Raw genomic sequence first — 14,043 nt, forward strand, 5'->3', positions numbered from 1 at the left:
ACCCCCCGCCCCCAGTTTCCTCCTTCCCCACCCTGATGACCTCTGCTCTGCCTCCGGGCTCTGGGAGAGTGATGGCGCTGGGCGCCTCGTACCAGGGGAGTCAGGCCGTCTTGGTCTTGGGGTGACCGGCTCGTTTCACTTAGGCCAACGTTTTTGCGGTTCCTCCGTGTTCCAGGGGCAGGTGTCAGAATGTCCCTCCTCTGGAAGGCTCCGTAATATCCCCCGAAGGGGGAGCCCACCTGTGGCTGAGCTGTTCATCAGTCGATGGGCCCTGGGATGGCTTCGCTGTTGTGGCTGCTGTGAGGAAGGTTGCTGGGAACGTGGGTGTGCACGCCCCGCTTTCAGCTCTTGTGTGCAGGACCCAGCGGTGCAGGTGCCGAACCAGGGGTAGTGGGGCTCCATCCTGACACCGAGCGCCTGGCCGCTTTCCAGGGCGCCTGCAGCCTTCTCTCCCTCCAGCCCTGCGCCAGGGCTCCCTGCTTCCCACTTGCCTGCAGGAGCTTGTTTCCCCTCCCTCCTCCCCCTGCCTCCTCCCTCCTCCCGCCCTGCCCTCTCCCTTCCTTCCCGCGCACGCGCGCTCTCTCTCTCAAACCTAGTTATCTTCATGGGAGTGAAGGAATAGCTCATTTTGATTTTGTTTTGCCTCTTCCTCATGGCCAAGGATGTTGAACCTTTTCTCATGTGCTTGTTACTGTCTGTCTCATCTTGCAAAATGTCCGTTCAGGTTCTCCTTTGCACATTTAAAACTTCCACCTCGCGGTTTTGTCGTCCTTCAGCTTTCAAGGGCTGACCCTGGTAGGAACCACAGGACCTTTTGTTTCTCATTCTTTCTAGTTTTTATGATGCTTTTCTTTAACATTATGAAAGCATACGTGGATTTTTTTAAAATATAAAAGTAATTCATGTGCATTATAGAAAACTTTATAAGTTCTGAGCACTAGAATCTGTAAAGGTGATATGAAATGATAAGCACCTTTAACCCCAGCGACACTTTGTTTCAGTAGATGGTCCCCCTTCAGCTTCGTTGTTTCACTCGTTCATTTTACTTCATTGCATCGGGCTCCCTGCTCAGCGGGGAGCCGGCTTCTCCCTCGCTCTCTGCCCCTCCCCCACTTGTGCATGTGCACGCGTGTGTGCTCTCTCTCTCAAAATCGTAAAAAAGGTACATTTGGGGATAACTTCACATTTAGAGAGAGGTTGCAAAGATACCGTAGGAACTCCCCAAATACCCCTGTGCCCGGGTCTCTCTCAGGCTCCCCTCGTGCACTGCCAAGTCGTGTTTGTGGAAGCGGAGGAACCAGCATCAGCACAGGACTCTGAGGAGAGCCCTGGATGGCATTTGGAGCTCACTGTTTCCCCACCGAAGTGCTCTTCCTGGTTCCAGATCTGACCCCGGGTCCCCCCATTACACCGCTTTGTTTTGCCGCTTCGTCTCCTTTGGGTCAGGACCATTTCTCCATCTTTCCTGATGACCTTGACAGATTTGAGGGATACGTCCAGGTATCTCCTAGCATCTCCCTTAGTTGGTTTTGGTGGGACATTTTTGTCATGACGAGACAGGAGTGATGGGGAGGCTGAGGTCGTGGGTGTTTGGGACGAATATCGCAGAGGTGAACTATTTTTGTTAATTTATTTATTCATTTGACAGACAGAGATCCACAAGTAGGCAGAGAGGCAGGCAGAGAGAGAGGAAGGGAAGCAGGCTCCCCGCTGAGCAGAGAGCCCGATGTGGGACTCGATCCCAGGACCCTGAGATCATGACCTGAGCCGAAGGCAGAGGCTTAACCCACTGAGTCACCCAGGCGCCCCACAGAGGTGAACTCTTATCCTGTCGTCCTGTTCTCACCTGGAGGGCTGTGTGTTCTCCAGGGCTTGTCAGCGGTGATGTCACCCTTGGTCACCTGGCCGAGGTGGCATTGGGAAGATAGCTCCTTTGTAAACTCACTCCCTGCCCCGCCATTCTTGGAGAATAAGTTACTGAATCCAGCCCACCTTAAAAAAGGGGAGATTAGACCACTTTTAGGTCAAGTTAAACTGTAAGAACATCTAGGCTTCCTCGTAGCTCTTCAGGAAAGTGATGTCGGAGCCTACGTTAGAAATCCACCAATGGGAATGAGACTTGGTTTGAGAAGTTGTCTTTTGTTTGTCATTTAATCTGTGTTCTAGTTTTTCCTTATGGTCACATTATCACTGAATCGTGTTCCAAGTGAACATAGGACAGCACCCTCAGGAGAAGAGTTTTCGGGGTCACTGCAGCATTCTTGGCCTTGTGCCATGACTCCCCACCCCACACTGGGCAGACAGGCTCTGCTTTCCTTGAGTCTTAGCTTCCTGTTGCCGCTCACGTTGGCAGAGGCTCCTTGAGGTCGGGGGTCTCGCTGGTTTGGTCTTCCTAGTGTTTGTTGGAAAGTTCTCCCTTTCATTCCTAGACATAACATTGAGCAAATGGAACATTCTAGCTTGGGAAAGCTTTCCTTGTGACATTTCCAGGCCTGGGGAGACTAAATCGAAGGTGTCGATGCTTTAACGGTAACTCTTGGCTCGATTTTTAGAGGAGAACCCCCAACCCACCCCAATCTTTGAGGCTTTATGGTTGAGTTGTCTCTTATCTGGGAATTAGGTTCTGAGGTTGGGGCAAAAGGTGAACATTTTTGTGATCAAAATACTCCTTGAGAAAGCCCCCGAAACCTTCCGTGAGGATCCCTGGAACTGTGTTCCCTGGTGGGAGGCTCTCAGTGGCCGAGTCCTGCGGAGGGGGCAGGAGCCTCCAGGCCTGAGAGCAGGGGGTCTCCTGTGCACATTTCTTTGCCTTTTGCCCCGGGCATAGAACATGGAATTTGCATCTGCCGAAGGTGGTCTGCCCGGTTTTCTTCAGCCTGGCAGGGGCAGAGGGAAGACTGTGTTGGGTTTCAGGAGGCAGAAGGGGCAGGGCTTGCAGGTGGGAGACAAGGATGTATGTCCAGGTCCCTCCTTCAGCAGGAATGAAGGTGATAGTGTGGCCCCAGCACATTGGGCTTGGGGGGGTGGGCTTTGGCCTCAGGTTGGAGCAGCGCCCCCCCCCCCCCCCACAGAGACGCTGCTTCACTAGGTCTAGCCTGGGGCTCAAGAGTTTTGCATTTCTAACAAATTCCCAGCAGATGCTGGTGCCTTGGATGTTGGTGCCCACCCCCCCACCCCGGGATTCTTCTAGAAGCCAGCCTCTAGAGCTGCTCTGTCCAATATGGTGGCCACTACCTATAGGTGGCTATTTAAATTAATGAAAATCAAATAAAATTAAAAAATTTAGTTCCTGGGTCATGTTAGCCACATTTCCAATGCTCAGTTGCCGCATGTGGTTGGTGGCTACCGCATCGGACAGCCCAGTTCTAGAACATTTCCATCATCATAGAAAGTTCTTTGGGGCCGTGGTGAGGCTCAAATCTCCGCTTTAACCATTACTGGTTGTGTGAGTTTGGGTAAATGACTTAATTTCTCGGCGCCTTAGTTTTCTAGGCTGTATGAGCGAGCCAGCAGTTGCTGCCTCCCTGGGTTGGTGTGAGGTCTCGGTGGGTGAGTTCGTGAAAGTGCTTGGGCGGTTCCTGGCTTATGCGGAGCGCTGTGCTGTCCTTAACGCTCATGAAGCCAGGGGTGGTGGAGGTGTCGGTCCAGCCTCCAGGAGGCAGGCAGGTTTCCTGGGGGCATCATGGTAAAGGCTGTAAGGGTACCGTGCCCCAGGAGCTGGGACCTGGCACGGCCAACAGAGGCAGGTGCCACGATCGTGGAGTGATGCCTGCCATGGAAGCGGGGCGGTGCTCTTTGTGGCCTGTGGCGGGGACCATTTCTTGGCTTCCCTCTCCAGAGGAAATGGCCTGGTCCTAACCCACAGTCACGGACTGAGTGGGCAGGAAGCAGACTCTGAGATGGGCATTAGCGTGCAGGAAGCTTACTGGGAAGGACGTGGGGCAGAGGTGCCTCTGCGTAGTAGCCAGAATTAAGCTGCCTCGGTCACAGCCACGGCCTGCAGAGCTGTCCTCCGTCGACGTCCTGAGAGGGCTGAGATGCTGGATGTGACCTTGCTCCAAACGGGGAGGGGATGAAGTCAGGGGCTGCTGGATTCTTCCCCTCCAGCCTGTCGTGGTTCAGGGTCAGGCGGTGCAGCACAGACCCACAGGCCCAGAGAGGGGGGCGCAGTGGCAAGATCCCGGCCTAGGAGCCCAAGGAAGCTCTGTGGCCCCCACCTTTACTGGGGGGCTCCACTGCTCTGCTCCAAGGTGGGGCTTTTGGAGCAGGTTGATTTGGGTGCCCTGTAGCTTAGAGCCCAGTGCCCCCAGATCTGACGTCTGCCCCACTGACTCCTAGTGTCCCTGTCTTTGTACCTGGAGGTCGGGAGGTTTCTTGACCCTATTTGTGCCTGGAGGTTCTGGGTTTGCCTGGAGACTCTGACTTCTCTCTTGGTCCTGGATGAGCCCTGCAGGGCCACCAGCTTGGCCAGATCCTCTCCTTGCCCTGTCTTGGAGCACCAGCCCCTGCTGGTCCTCTCTCTTCATCTTGTCCTGGCCAGTCGCTTCCTGGACAGCCTGGGCGCTGGGTCAGACAGAGGGTCTCAGCCAGCCTGCTTGGTTCTCTGCCAGGCCAGCCCCACCCCAATGTTTTTGGGAAAGCCCTTGGTGCTGGCCCCGTGGCAATGGGGCTAGGGCAGCCTCTTGCAGGTAAGGGGGTCTGATGGGAGGGGGGCTGTTAGACTACAGAGGCTGGAGGTGGGGACATTGGGACGGCGGGGAGTCCCCCTTAGTTGTCTGCAGGGGCAGCTGCTGAGGGTAACATGCTTTCCGGATGTACCGGCAGAGGCCGAGTTGACAACGTTGGGGAAACTGGGCCATTTTCTGCCCACATCCTGGGCAGGCTTCCTTCCTTGGCCACGCACAGCCCTGTCCAGTCTCCAGAACACAGACGGTCTTCTCTGACCACACCAACGACACCCCCAGGCTGCCCTCTCTCGCCCTAGCGGACACTCGGCTCTGCGGCCGCAGGGGTCTGCATGCCGTGCACTTGAGCCCCCACGCTCCCCCCTATCCCAACCCCCTGTTCGCGCTGTCCCCGGAGAGGTGGGGAAATACGGTGATTACAGGCAGACTGCCCTGCAGGCCACCCCTTCTACCTCCCCGCCCGGAACCTCTCTGAGCCCGTGTCCTCACCCAAAACATGGAGGCAGTGACGGTCCCCACCTCAGCAGGGCGTTAGAGCGTGGAGGGAGTAGTGTCCGTCTGTCCGTCCAGGCCCCAGAGCGGTGCCCAGCGGTTGCAGCCACTGCCGTTAACCGGTGCTGGTCCGGGCATTCCTTCCGCCCCGAATGTGCTCTCCCCTTCTCTCCTCCGTGACGAACTTGCCACCTGGTCCAAGTGAAATCACGCGTGAAGGCTTCTGTGATGTGGTGCACATGACTCTACCTTTTGGGATCTGATTCAAACCTGGGTTCTGCTGTCACCGAGCTCTGACCTCGAGCAGCGTGTCCCTCCCAAACCCCTCCCCTGTTGCCTGTTCTGAACCCCGAGGGTGGGTAATGCTTCCTGGTGGGGGGTCAGATGTACGGAGGGGTTAGGGACCATCATTGCCCAGACGACACGCAGGGCGGCCTGGCACGTAGTAGGTGCTCGCATGAGGCTGGCTCCTGCCCCCTTGCCCTCTGACCTTCATTGACCCCCCATCTTTGTCTGAACCCCTGGGATCTTTCATATCTACAAAGGCTATCTGGTCTCCTGGCACCATGCTCTGCTCACGCCTTGAATCTCTTATGTGACCTGAGTCTGTGCCATCCCTGAAGGGTGGAGACCAGCCTTGAGCTTCCAGACCCACCTCGATGTTTCCAGTCCCTCGGCTCACAGCGGGCTCCAGATGGCGGGGGAGGGGGTGGGGTGGGTGGGAACAGCCACACCCTCCACCGTTGAAGCCCCTCGAGGTGAATAGAGCTGGGGTCTCTCTTTTTTTGCAGCATCAGCCTCCGAGAGTTGAAGACCATCTTACCCCTGGTCAACTTCAAAGTGAGCAGTGCCAAGTTCCTCAAAGACAAGTTTGTGGTAAGTTCCCTAGCTTGGCTGGCCTGGCAATTTTGTGAACTTGGGGTCCCTTAGCCTTTGAGCCCCATCGAATGGTGGCCAGGAGGAACCTTACCTCCAGTGGCATCTGTCCCAGTCCAGACAGAGAGACCACGTGAAGGTCGTAGGACCCTGTTCTCAATCCTAGCCGAGGACGTCCTCCACAGACGGTGTTTGCTGGGCTGTCTGCCTTGCTCCCCCCAGTATAGCCTGTCTCTTGCCTCATCGTCCCACAGCCTACTTTCCTTCAAGTAACACCAACGAATGTGTTTCTTCTGGAAAATGTTATGAAAGGTTCCTTATGTAGGCTGTCAGGGGTGTGGCGTTTTGTCTCCAAGTCCTCATAACGTAGTTGTCTGAGTTGGCTCTTCCCTGGCCTGCCCTCATCCATCATTTAGTCTGGTTATGGTCTGGTGAATTAGGCTCTTGGTAGATCGGTGGCAGGTTAAGTCTCTCCGTGAGTGATGACACAGGATAGGGCAGGTGGGACCTTCCTGAACGGGTAAGGATGGATTTGATGTGTAGGCCCCCCGACCAGTGCTTAGAGAGAGCCCGACTCCGTTCAAGGAGCCCAGTGACCCTCTGTCTCTCTAGCTCGAGTTGTAGACTCAACGTGGCCTTGCCAGTGGCAAGCCCAGTCACAGGCTTCCTTAGCCAAGAAAGCACATTCAGTTTTGCGCCAGTGAGCTGACGGATGAGTTAACCCATTTTGTGGCTATCAGGCCATCTTTTGACCTGCCTAGAATGTTCTTACTACTGTGAGAAGGCAGAAATGGAGACAGAGAGAGACTTTGCCATTCAAAGTCGCATCGTTGGAATCTTGTTCTTGATCAAGGCTTTCCTGAGCTGGTGATACGTAGATGTTACTGGTTTGGTTTTGGGGAAGTTCTAGGGAGGGTGGTGGTGGTTTTCCCATTTTACAGATGAAGAAACTGAGGGTCAAAACGGATCGGGTAAATTACCCAAAGCCATTAAGCAATGCAGGGGATAAGCGTTGACTAGAGTTGAGCTCTGTCCCACTCCAAAGGCTTGGTTGGTCTTCCCATGCTTTTAGAATGACCCTAGACTAGGTCTGGATTTGGAAATGTCTTCTGCCCCCAGAGCGAGGAGTTGTAAATTCCCGCTTTTGAAATTCTGGCCACGGCTCTTCCATGATGGGGGTCAAGGTCAGGATCTTACCTGATGGGGCCCCTGGTGGGTATGTTCTCCAGGCAGATAAATGAGGAAACCCGTGGACAGTTTGGGTTCAGAAGAAGGTGACTTTGCGTGTAGCCAGTGCTGTAGGTCAGCGGTTCTGCCTGGTCACAGCACGGTGGCATTCTTGTAGGGGACTTTCAGAGATCACATGGTCACTTTTTTTTTTTTTTAATTTACAGGAAATTGGTGCACACAAAGATGAACTCAGCTTTGAGCAGTTCCACCTGTTCTATAAAAAACTTATGTTTGAGCAGCAAAAGTCGGTAAGATAGTTCCTGAGCAAATGATCAAGTGATGTTTTTGTTTCCCCTGTGTTTCAAAGTCCGGCATGTTCCGAAGAAACCCAGGAGAAGGGCTCAGTGTCCCTTCTCGCCGAGGAAAGACACAGTGGAAATGACCAGGACATTCTGTTTGCTTCTGTTAAATTGTAGACACCTGAGAGAGCTATGGGGAAATGGGGGGGGGGGTGACGGCTCTCTCGTACCCTCCTGGGGGGAACGGGAGAAGTCTGGAATTTAATCGCAGCCTATTAAAGTAAAAAAAGTTCCGTTAACTCAGCTGCTTGATCTCATTGTAGAAGGAGATTTATCAAATTATTAAGGCAGATCATCTCTGGGTGGACGGATTATGCGTGTGTTCCTTCCTTTTATGCTTTTATTCATTATGTATGAGGATTTTTTTATGAAGATAATATGCCATTTTAAAATTAAATTAAGATGTGCATACATTTTTGACCTGACAGTGGCATTTTGGGGACTCTGTTTGAGAGGAATGAGGGCACGGGGACCTAGGAATTTATTACCAGATTGTTTATTGCAGCATTACTCATGCTGGCAAAATACCTGGGAGCCATCTGCCTGCCTCTCAGTAGAGAAATAGTGGAGTAAATTACGGTCCCGTCCATCCCACAGAACATTATGCGGCTGATGAAGAAGCCCGAGTCTGTGTGCTTGTTGATCTGGGGGGATGTTCGTGATACTTGGTGAGCAAAGCCAGCAGCCGATTCATGCGAGGAACTAGGTCTGATGAAAACCGAAAACGGTTATCATAATCCTCCACATGTCTCTGTGTGTTTTTATGAAAAAAGGAAGAAGTACGGAAGGACACACACTTCACCTCTAATGTTGGTTTTGTCTGTGTTTTGAAGGGGTTTGGGCAGATGGGCAGGAGAGATGATTGCATTTTTTCTTTGCACACCTCCATTTTCTTTGACTCATTCCAAAGAGCATATTACTTTTGCGATTAAAAAAAAAAAAAGTCCTGTAAGGTGTAAAGCTTAAAAACTGGCGTTGGTGAAGTATCTGTAGACCTTGCTGGTGGGCGGTGTTCACCCCACAGACGGGAGCCACTGCTGTTGGAAAAGGGCTTTGCAGGTGGCAGAGGTGGGTTCAGAGCAGAGAGGACCTGGGGCTCGGAGCCAGAGTTCCGGTTTCTCCAGCTAGCTGTGTGATCTAGGGCCGGCCCCCCGCTACTCTCAGCCTCTGTCTACTCGTCTGTGCGATCGGGGGCAGGGGTTCTTGCCCGCCCTGGGCTCTAGGGAGGACTGAATGAGGGCTTGGGACGGGAAGGTCAAGAGTGCAGGCTTTTTTTTTTTTTTTTTTTTAAGATTTTATTCATTTATTTGACACAGAGAGAGCTCACAAGCAGGCAGAGAGGCAGGCAGAGAGAGAGGAGGAAGCAGGCTCCCTGTTGAGCAGAGAAGCCGACACGGGGCTCCATCTCAGGACACTGAGATCATGACCTGAGCTAAAGGCAGAGGCTTTAACCCACTGAGCTACCCAGGCGCCCCAAGAGCGTAGGCATTTTTAAATGATGAGCATCTGAAAGTCACTAAAAGGGGGGAGGGGTGCGTGGCTGGCTCAGTTGATAGAGCACAATCTTGACCTTAGGATGGTGAGTTCAATCCCCACATTGGGCACGGTGCCTGCTTTGGGAAAAAAAAAGGGGGGGGGGGGCGCCTGGGTGGCTCAGTGGGTTAAAGCCACTGCCTTTGGCTCAGGTTATGATCCCGTGGTCCTGGGATTGGGCCCCGTGTCGGGCTCCCTGCTCAGCGGAGAGCCTGTTTCCTCCTCTCTCTCTGCCAACTTGTGATCTCTGCCTGTCAAATACATAAACAAAATCTTTAAAAAAAAAACAAAAAACCAAAAACAAAACCACAAAAACCACCATTGCTAGAAGACGCTTATTGTTATCATCTGAGACCAAGACATGGAAGTAGCATTTCCAGCCTGCCTAGATTGGGGAAAAATACATTATTTTATATTATTATTATTTATATTATTATTATATTATTTTGTAGAGTAAAACGTTCCTCTGCATTGTGTGCGTTTTCACACATTAGTTCTTGGTTTGCCAGATAGAGTAGAAAGACTCTGTAGGCTTTGGGGATTCAAAGACCTGGATTGCAGCCCCAGCTTGACCTTGACCCACCACGGGTGATTTTAGGGAAAGTCATCTTTCCCCCGCTTCACTCAGCCGCCTCTGTAAAATGAAGGTATGAAATCGGGTCATTGGTTATAAAACTTTATTAAATTACGTAACCTTCCTCCCCTTTTTTATATGCAAACGAACTTAAAAAAACGGCCTTAATAGCTGGTCAAAACATGTTTTTTAGGTTAAAACCTGTAAGTGTTATTGATGATCAGTTCTGGAGAACAGTGACAATGGTTGGTGACAATGCACAAGGGAAAACCAGAATAATGACAACTGCTGTCTTATGCAATTGACCAGGGTTGAGAAAAGCTCGATTCACTCCAGAAAAGTAGTTGGCAAATAACAGTTTTTATAATCGGTTGCCTTGAAATTTCACGTTGCTGTCTCAGACAGATGGCAGGCAAAGCTTGAGAATGAGGTTTGCACAGAAGCTAATGCAGCTGCCCGCCCAGGTTAGCCCAGGGTGGTGTGTTTCTACTGTGATAAAATTCCACCTAAGACCTATTTCAACCTGCACTTTGGTTGACGGTTATTTTTAAGGCTAATGTGGGTGTGTTTGGGAAGGGGGAGGGGGGGAGAAATTTGAGTCAGATTTCTGTAGAATCCCTCAATCCTCTGGGGGGTAACTTAGGTTGCCCAGTTTGGGGGGAAGACATCTGCAACCAAGGTCGCTTCTGTTGAGCCTGCGTTCAATGGCACTTGACCTAATGCTTTAAATGTTTTTAAAATGAATGGCCTACATTTAAAACTTCAGAGATTCCATATTAAGATCTAGATTTTCTGCTGCTTTTGAAAAAACACTGACACGTGGCTCTGTATAGGTTCTGAGTTCCCGGTGCAGACATCTGGGTAGGAAGGAAGCAAGCCTTCTCTGGTTTGCCCCAGCTCCCCCCCGCCCAGCTCTCTCAACTGATTTCTGCTGCCTACCAGGCCCCAAAGACTTTGAATCTCCTGCACCAGAGGGCAGAACTGACTTGGAATTGGAACAACAAAGCCCCAGGCTCTATAGGTAGGGGCCACCTTGAGAAACCTTAGCTTGGCTCCTGTAGGTAAACGCCCCTCCCCTAGGGTCAGCATATCATTTGCTTCCTGAGCTCGGAGCCCAGGGAAACAACAGCTGTGTGCTCTTAGAAGCTCAGCCTGATTTCTTAGGCTCCTTTGGGGAGACAGGACTGTTTATGGTGATTGACAACCCCCGGCTTCAGCAGCAATCAGCTCAGGGCCCTTCTGTTTCATCTTGCTCTTAACCCAGTTCCCTCTGCCCATGGGATTTTGAGGCAAATCCGGCTGGTATCAGTTCTCTCATAAGAGCTTGAGTACCCAGCTTCCTAACTCCTGCTCTGCTACCTTCCCAAACGTGTGAAGGTCCCTGGCTTAGTCGCTCTGGGCGTCAGGCACCCGCAGGCTCTGATCAGCAGTGAGGACGGCTGGCTGATTTCCTTCTTGCTCTTGGTCCAGGACTTGAGTTTCACCGCCGTGGGATGCGGTGGTCAGTTACTGTTTTTACCCCTTGGCCTTCTGTACCATCTGTTCTCCGGATCCTCCGGGAGATTCCTCTGGAAATGCTTTACGGTTCTGCAGTAGCTGCCTAGCAGAATCCCCTTGATGCACCTTGTTCTTTCCGTTTCCGGAGCGTGGGCATTCTAGCATGCCTTTGCTGTATTCTCTGCTTTGGGGGCTCTCCCATTTTCAGCCCGAGGCTGTGGTCTCTGCGGCTCGAGTGGGAGAACTGCTTCCAAGCCCAGGAGGATATAGAGCAGTGAGCTCCCTGTAGGTTGTAGGACTGAGGGTTCAGTGCCTTGCTGGTCAGAGGCCACCCACAGCTCCTAGACGCTGCCCAAACTCCCTCATAGATGAGGCTGCCCTGCATGGGTGCTGGCTTCCTCAAAGGCGGCAAGACAGGTGCTCGTCTCGTAGTCATAGACGTATAATCACGTACGTCCCATTACTTTTGCAAGTGGCAGGGACCATGCAGGGCTGTGGGTGCTGGGAGGAGGACATCCTGGAGCCATCTGAGAAGTCTGTCTAGCAAGGGCTCCCATAAACCCAAGATTCAGAGTTGCTCTCCAGCATCTTCCAAATACTCATCAGTTCCCAAATCGTGTCCAGTGTGATTCCAAGAGCAAGGGCCTCCCCAGCCCCGCAGGGTACCAGCAGACAAGCACACACAGCCTTCTGCCGTCCATCGCCACCCCCCTGGGCTCCGAATGTAGGCGTCTTCTCTTGCTCGTTTGCCTGTTAAAGGAGAAAATGGCTGTAATTTTTTTTTTTAAAGATTTTATTTATTTATTTGACAGACAGAGATCACAAGTAGGCAGAGAGGCAGGCAGAGAGAGAGAGAGAGAGAGGGAAGCAGGCTTCCTGCGGAGCAGAGAGCCCGATGCGGGGCTCGATCCCAGGACCCTGAGATCATGACCCGAGCCGAAGGCAGCAGCCCAAACCACTGAGCCACCCAGGCGCCCCTGGCTGTAATTTTTTTTAAAGGTGGCACTGATCTTGCTTCAGTGTTAACTATAGCCGACAGCAGCATTGTTTCCAGACGCTCCGTCTTGTCTGTTACCTGGGGTGACAGTCCCGGCTCCAGGCTTACTGAGAGGATGAAGAAGGCTCATGGAGAGCAGTCCCACACACAGCCGGCCCCCAGGACGGCCTGTCCTTTCCTGAGGCAGGAGGACGAGAGTCCTGGGTGGCCTTGGTCTTCCTGCTCCGTGTCCTGCTTCAACGGGACCATCGAGGTCAGAGTCCGTGGGTTTCCCTAGGGGGTCCTTCGCTACCTCACTGTGCTGGACCACCAGACCAGGAACCCTTCATAAGAAATTCCATGCTGATGTGTGAAGAAAGTATAAGCCAAGTAATGCATACTTCCTACCTAGAAGCAAGAAGCGCATACAAGTAAAAAGAAAATGAAAAAGTCTCCCAAACCTCCCATGATGATACGTGGGATTATGCATTTGGGGGAAAGATTAATATTTATTCTTGGAGGTTGTGCATGGGTGCCAGCGTAGTGGGGGGCGAGAGTCACATTCACTGATGGCATTCTGCCTGCGGATTCCAGGGAATATGGCAGATTATTCTGTTGGATGGTGGTGGCGAGGGGGTGGAGAAACATCCACAGTTCGGCAGTCGGTGGAGAATCTCTGGTTAGCTTTTCTTGTCAGTGTCGTTTTCACCTTGGCCTCCTGATGCCAAATGGCTCACGTGAGCTGCTAAGCGCAGAAGGTGTAGGCTGAGCCGTAGCCTGGAGGGTGCCCCTCCGCCCACCGCCCCATGGGGAGACTCATTCCCTGACCTCAGGTTGACTTTGACACCTCTGGGCCCTTGCTTCTGTGGTCCCCATCCTGTGGCACGGCCCCCTTCCTTGTCTCCTGGGAATCAAGTCAGAGGTGACTTTTCCTCTTAGCCTTTAGTTTTCCCCAGAGAAAATTAATTTACCCATTATTTTAGGCATTCCTTCAACACGTTTGGGCCAGGAGGACACAGCGGTTGATAAAACAGACACTTCCTCTGACCTCACGGAGCCCTGGCTGCGGCCGGAGGGTTCAAGGATGTCATCTGGAATCACACGGGGCCAGCAACATCCTACACACAGTAATGCTAGAATAACTTAATTGCTGTCTCTCTACTGTGTGCCTGTATCGTCCAGAATATTCCTCTGTCATTGCTAGGAGGCCGTTATTTATTCTGTGTACATCTGCCCATACTGTATGGGCCAGTGGACAACTACCAAGGTAGACCAGGGTGGACATTCTGACCCCTTGATGTTCTAGATGTTTCATCTTGGAACTCCTGCTTGTCGTCCCAGAGTCTGTTTTTGTGTGTCTGATGTGGGGTTTGTTTTATTGCTTTCCTGATGGGGTGGGCACGACGGGCGACTGAAGTCGTGGCTGCCCTGCACCAGCTCAGGACAGGCCCTCTTGAGTCCTCAGAGCTGTCCCAGCAGACCCCGGGCAAGTGGCGGAGTAGAACAGACCTCTGTCCCCCGCCATGCGGCGCTGGCCGCGCTGAGCGCCCACGGTCGTCTCCAGGGAGGGTCTGCCCCCTGCCCTCTCCCTGCACCTGCTGTTCGCTGGCCTTCCTGGGGGCTCCCCACACTCCCGTTTCTGCCTCGTCATCACGTGGCCGCCTTGTCCTGGCCCGTGCCTGCTTCACGTGTCCCCCTTTATAAGGACTCCAGTCATGGCCTTAGGGCCCACCCTAATCCAGAAGGACCTTGCTTTCACCTGGTCACATCTGCAAAGACCTTCTCTGCAAACCAGGCCACACTGAGAATGTAGCGGGGAGGGAGTGGAGCTTGCACAGATCACTAAAGATGTTGTTAGGTCACAACAAGGCATGCTGTATG

The 14,043-nt window shown here is 52.6% G+C and overlaps 1 protein-coding gene across 1 annotated transcript in view; it reads left to right on the plus strand.

Annotated features, from left to right (window-relative positions):
* The window catches only part of PLCG2 (phospholipase C gamma 2), a 146,760-nt gene that overhangs the window by 56,173 nt on the left and 76,544 nt on the right, over nt 1-14,043 (plus strand). The window contains exons 6-7 of the mRNA XM_059383063.1: nt 5,969-6,053; nt 7,448-7,531. Coding sequence (XP_059239046.1) covers nt 5,969-6,053; nt 7,448-7,531 — 169 coding nt within the window. The remainder of the gene's footprint in view (nt 1-5,968; nt 6,054-7,447; nt 7,532-14,043) is intronic.

This window comes from Mustela nigripes, chromosome 17 (assembly GCF_022355385.1).
Source record: "Mustela nigripes isolate SB6536 chromosome 17, MUSNIG.SB6536, whole genome shotgun sequence".
Taxonomy (NCBI): Eukaryota; Metazoa; Chordata; class Mammalia; order Carnivora; family Mustelidae; genus Mustela; species Mustela nigripes.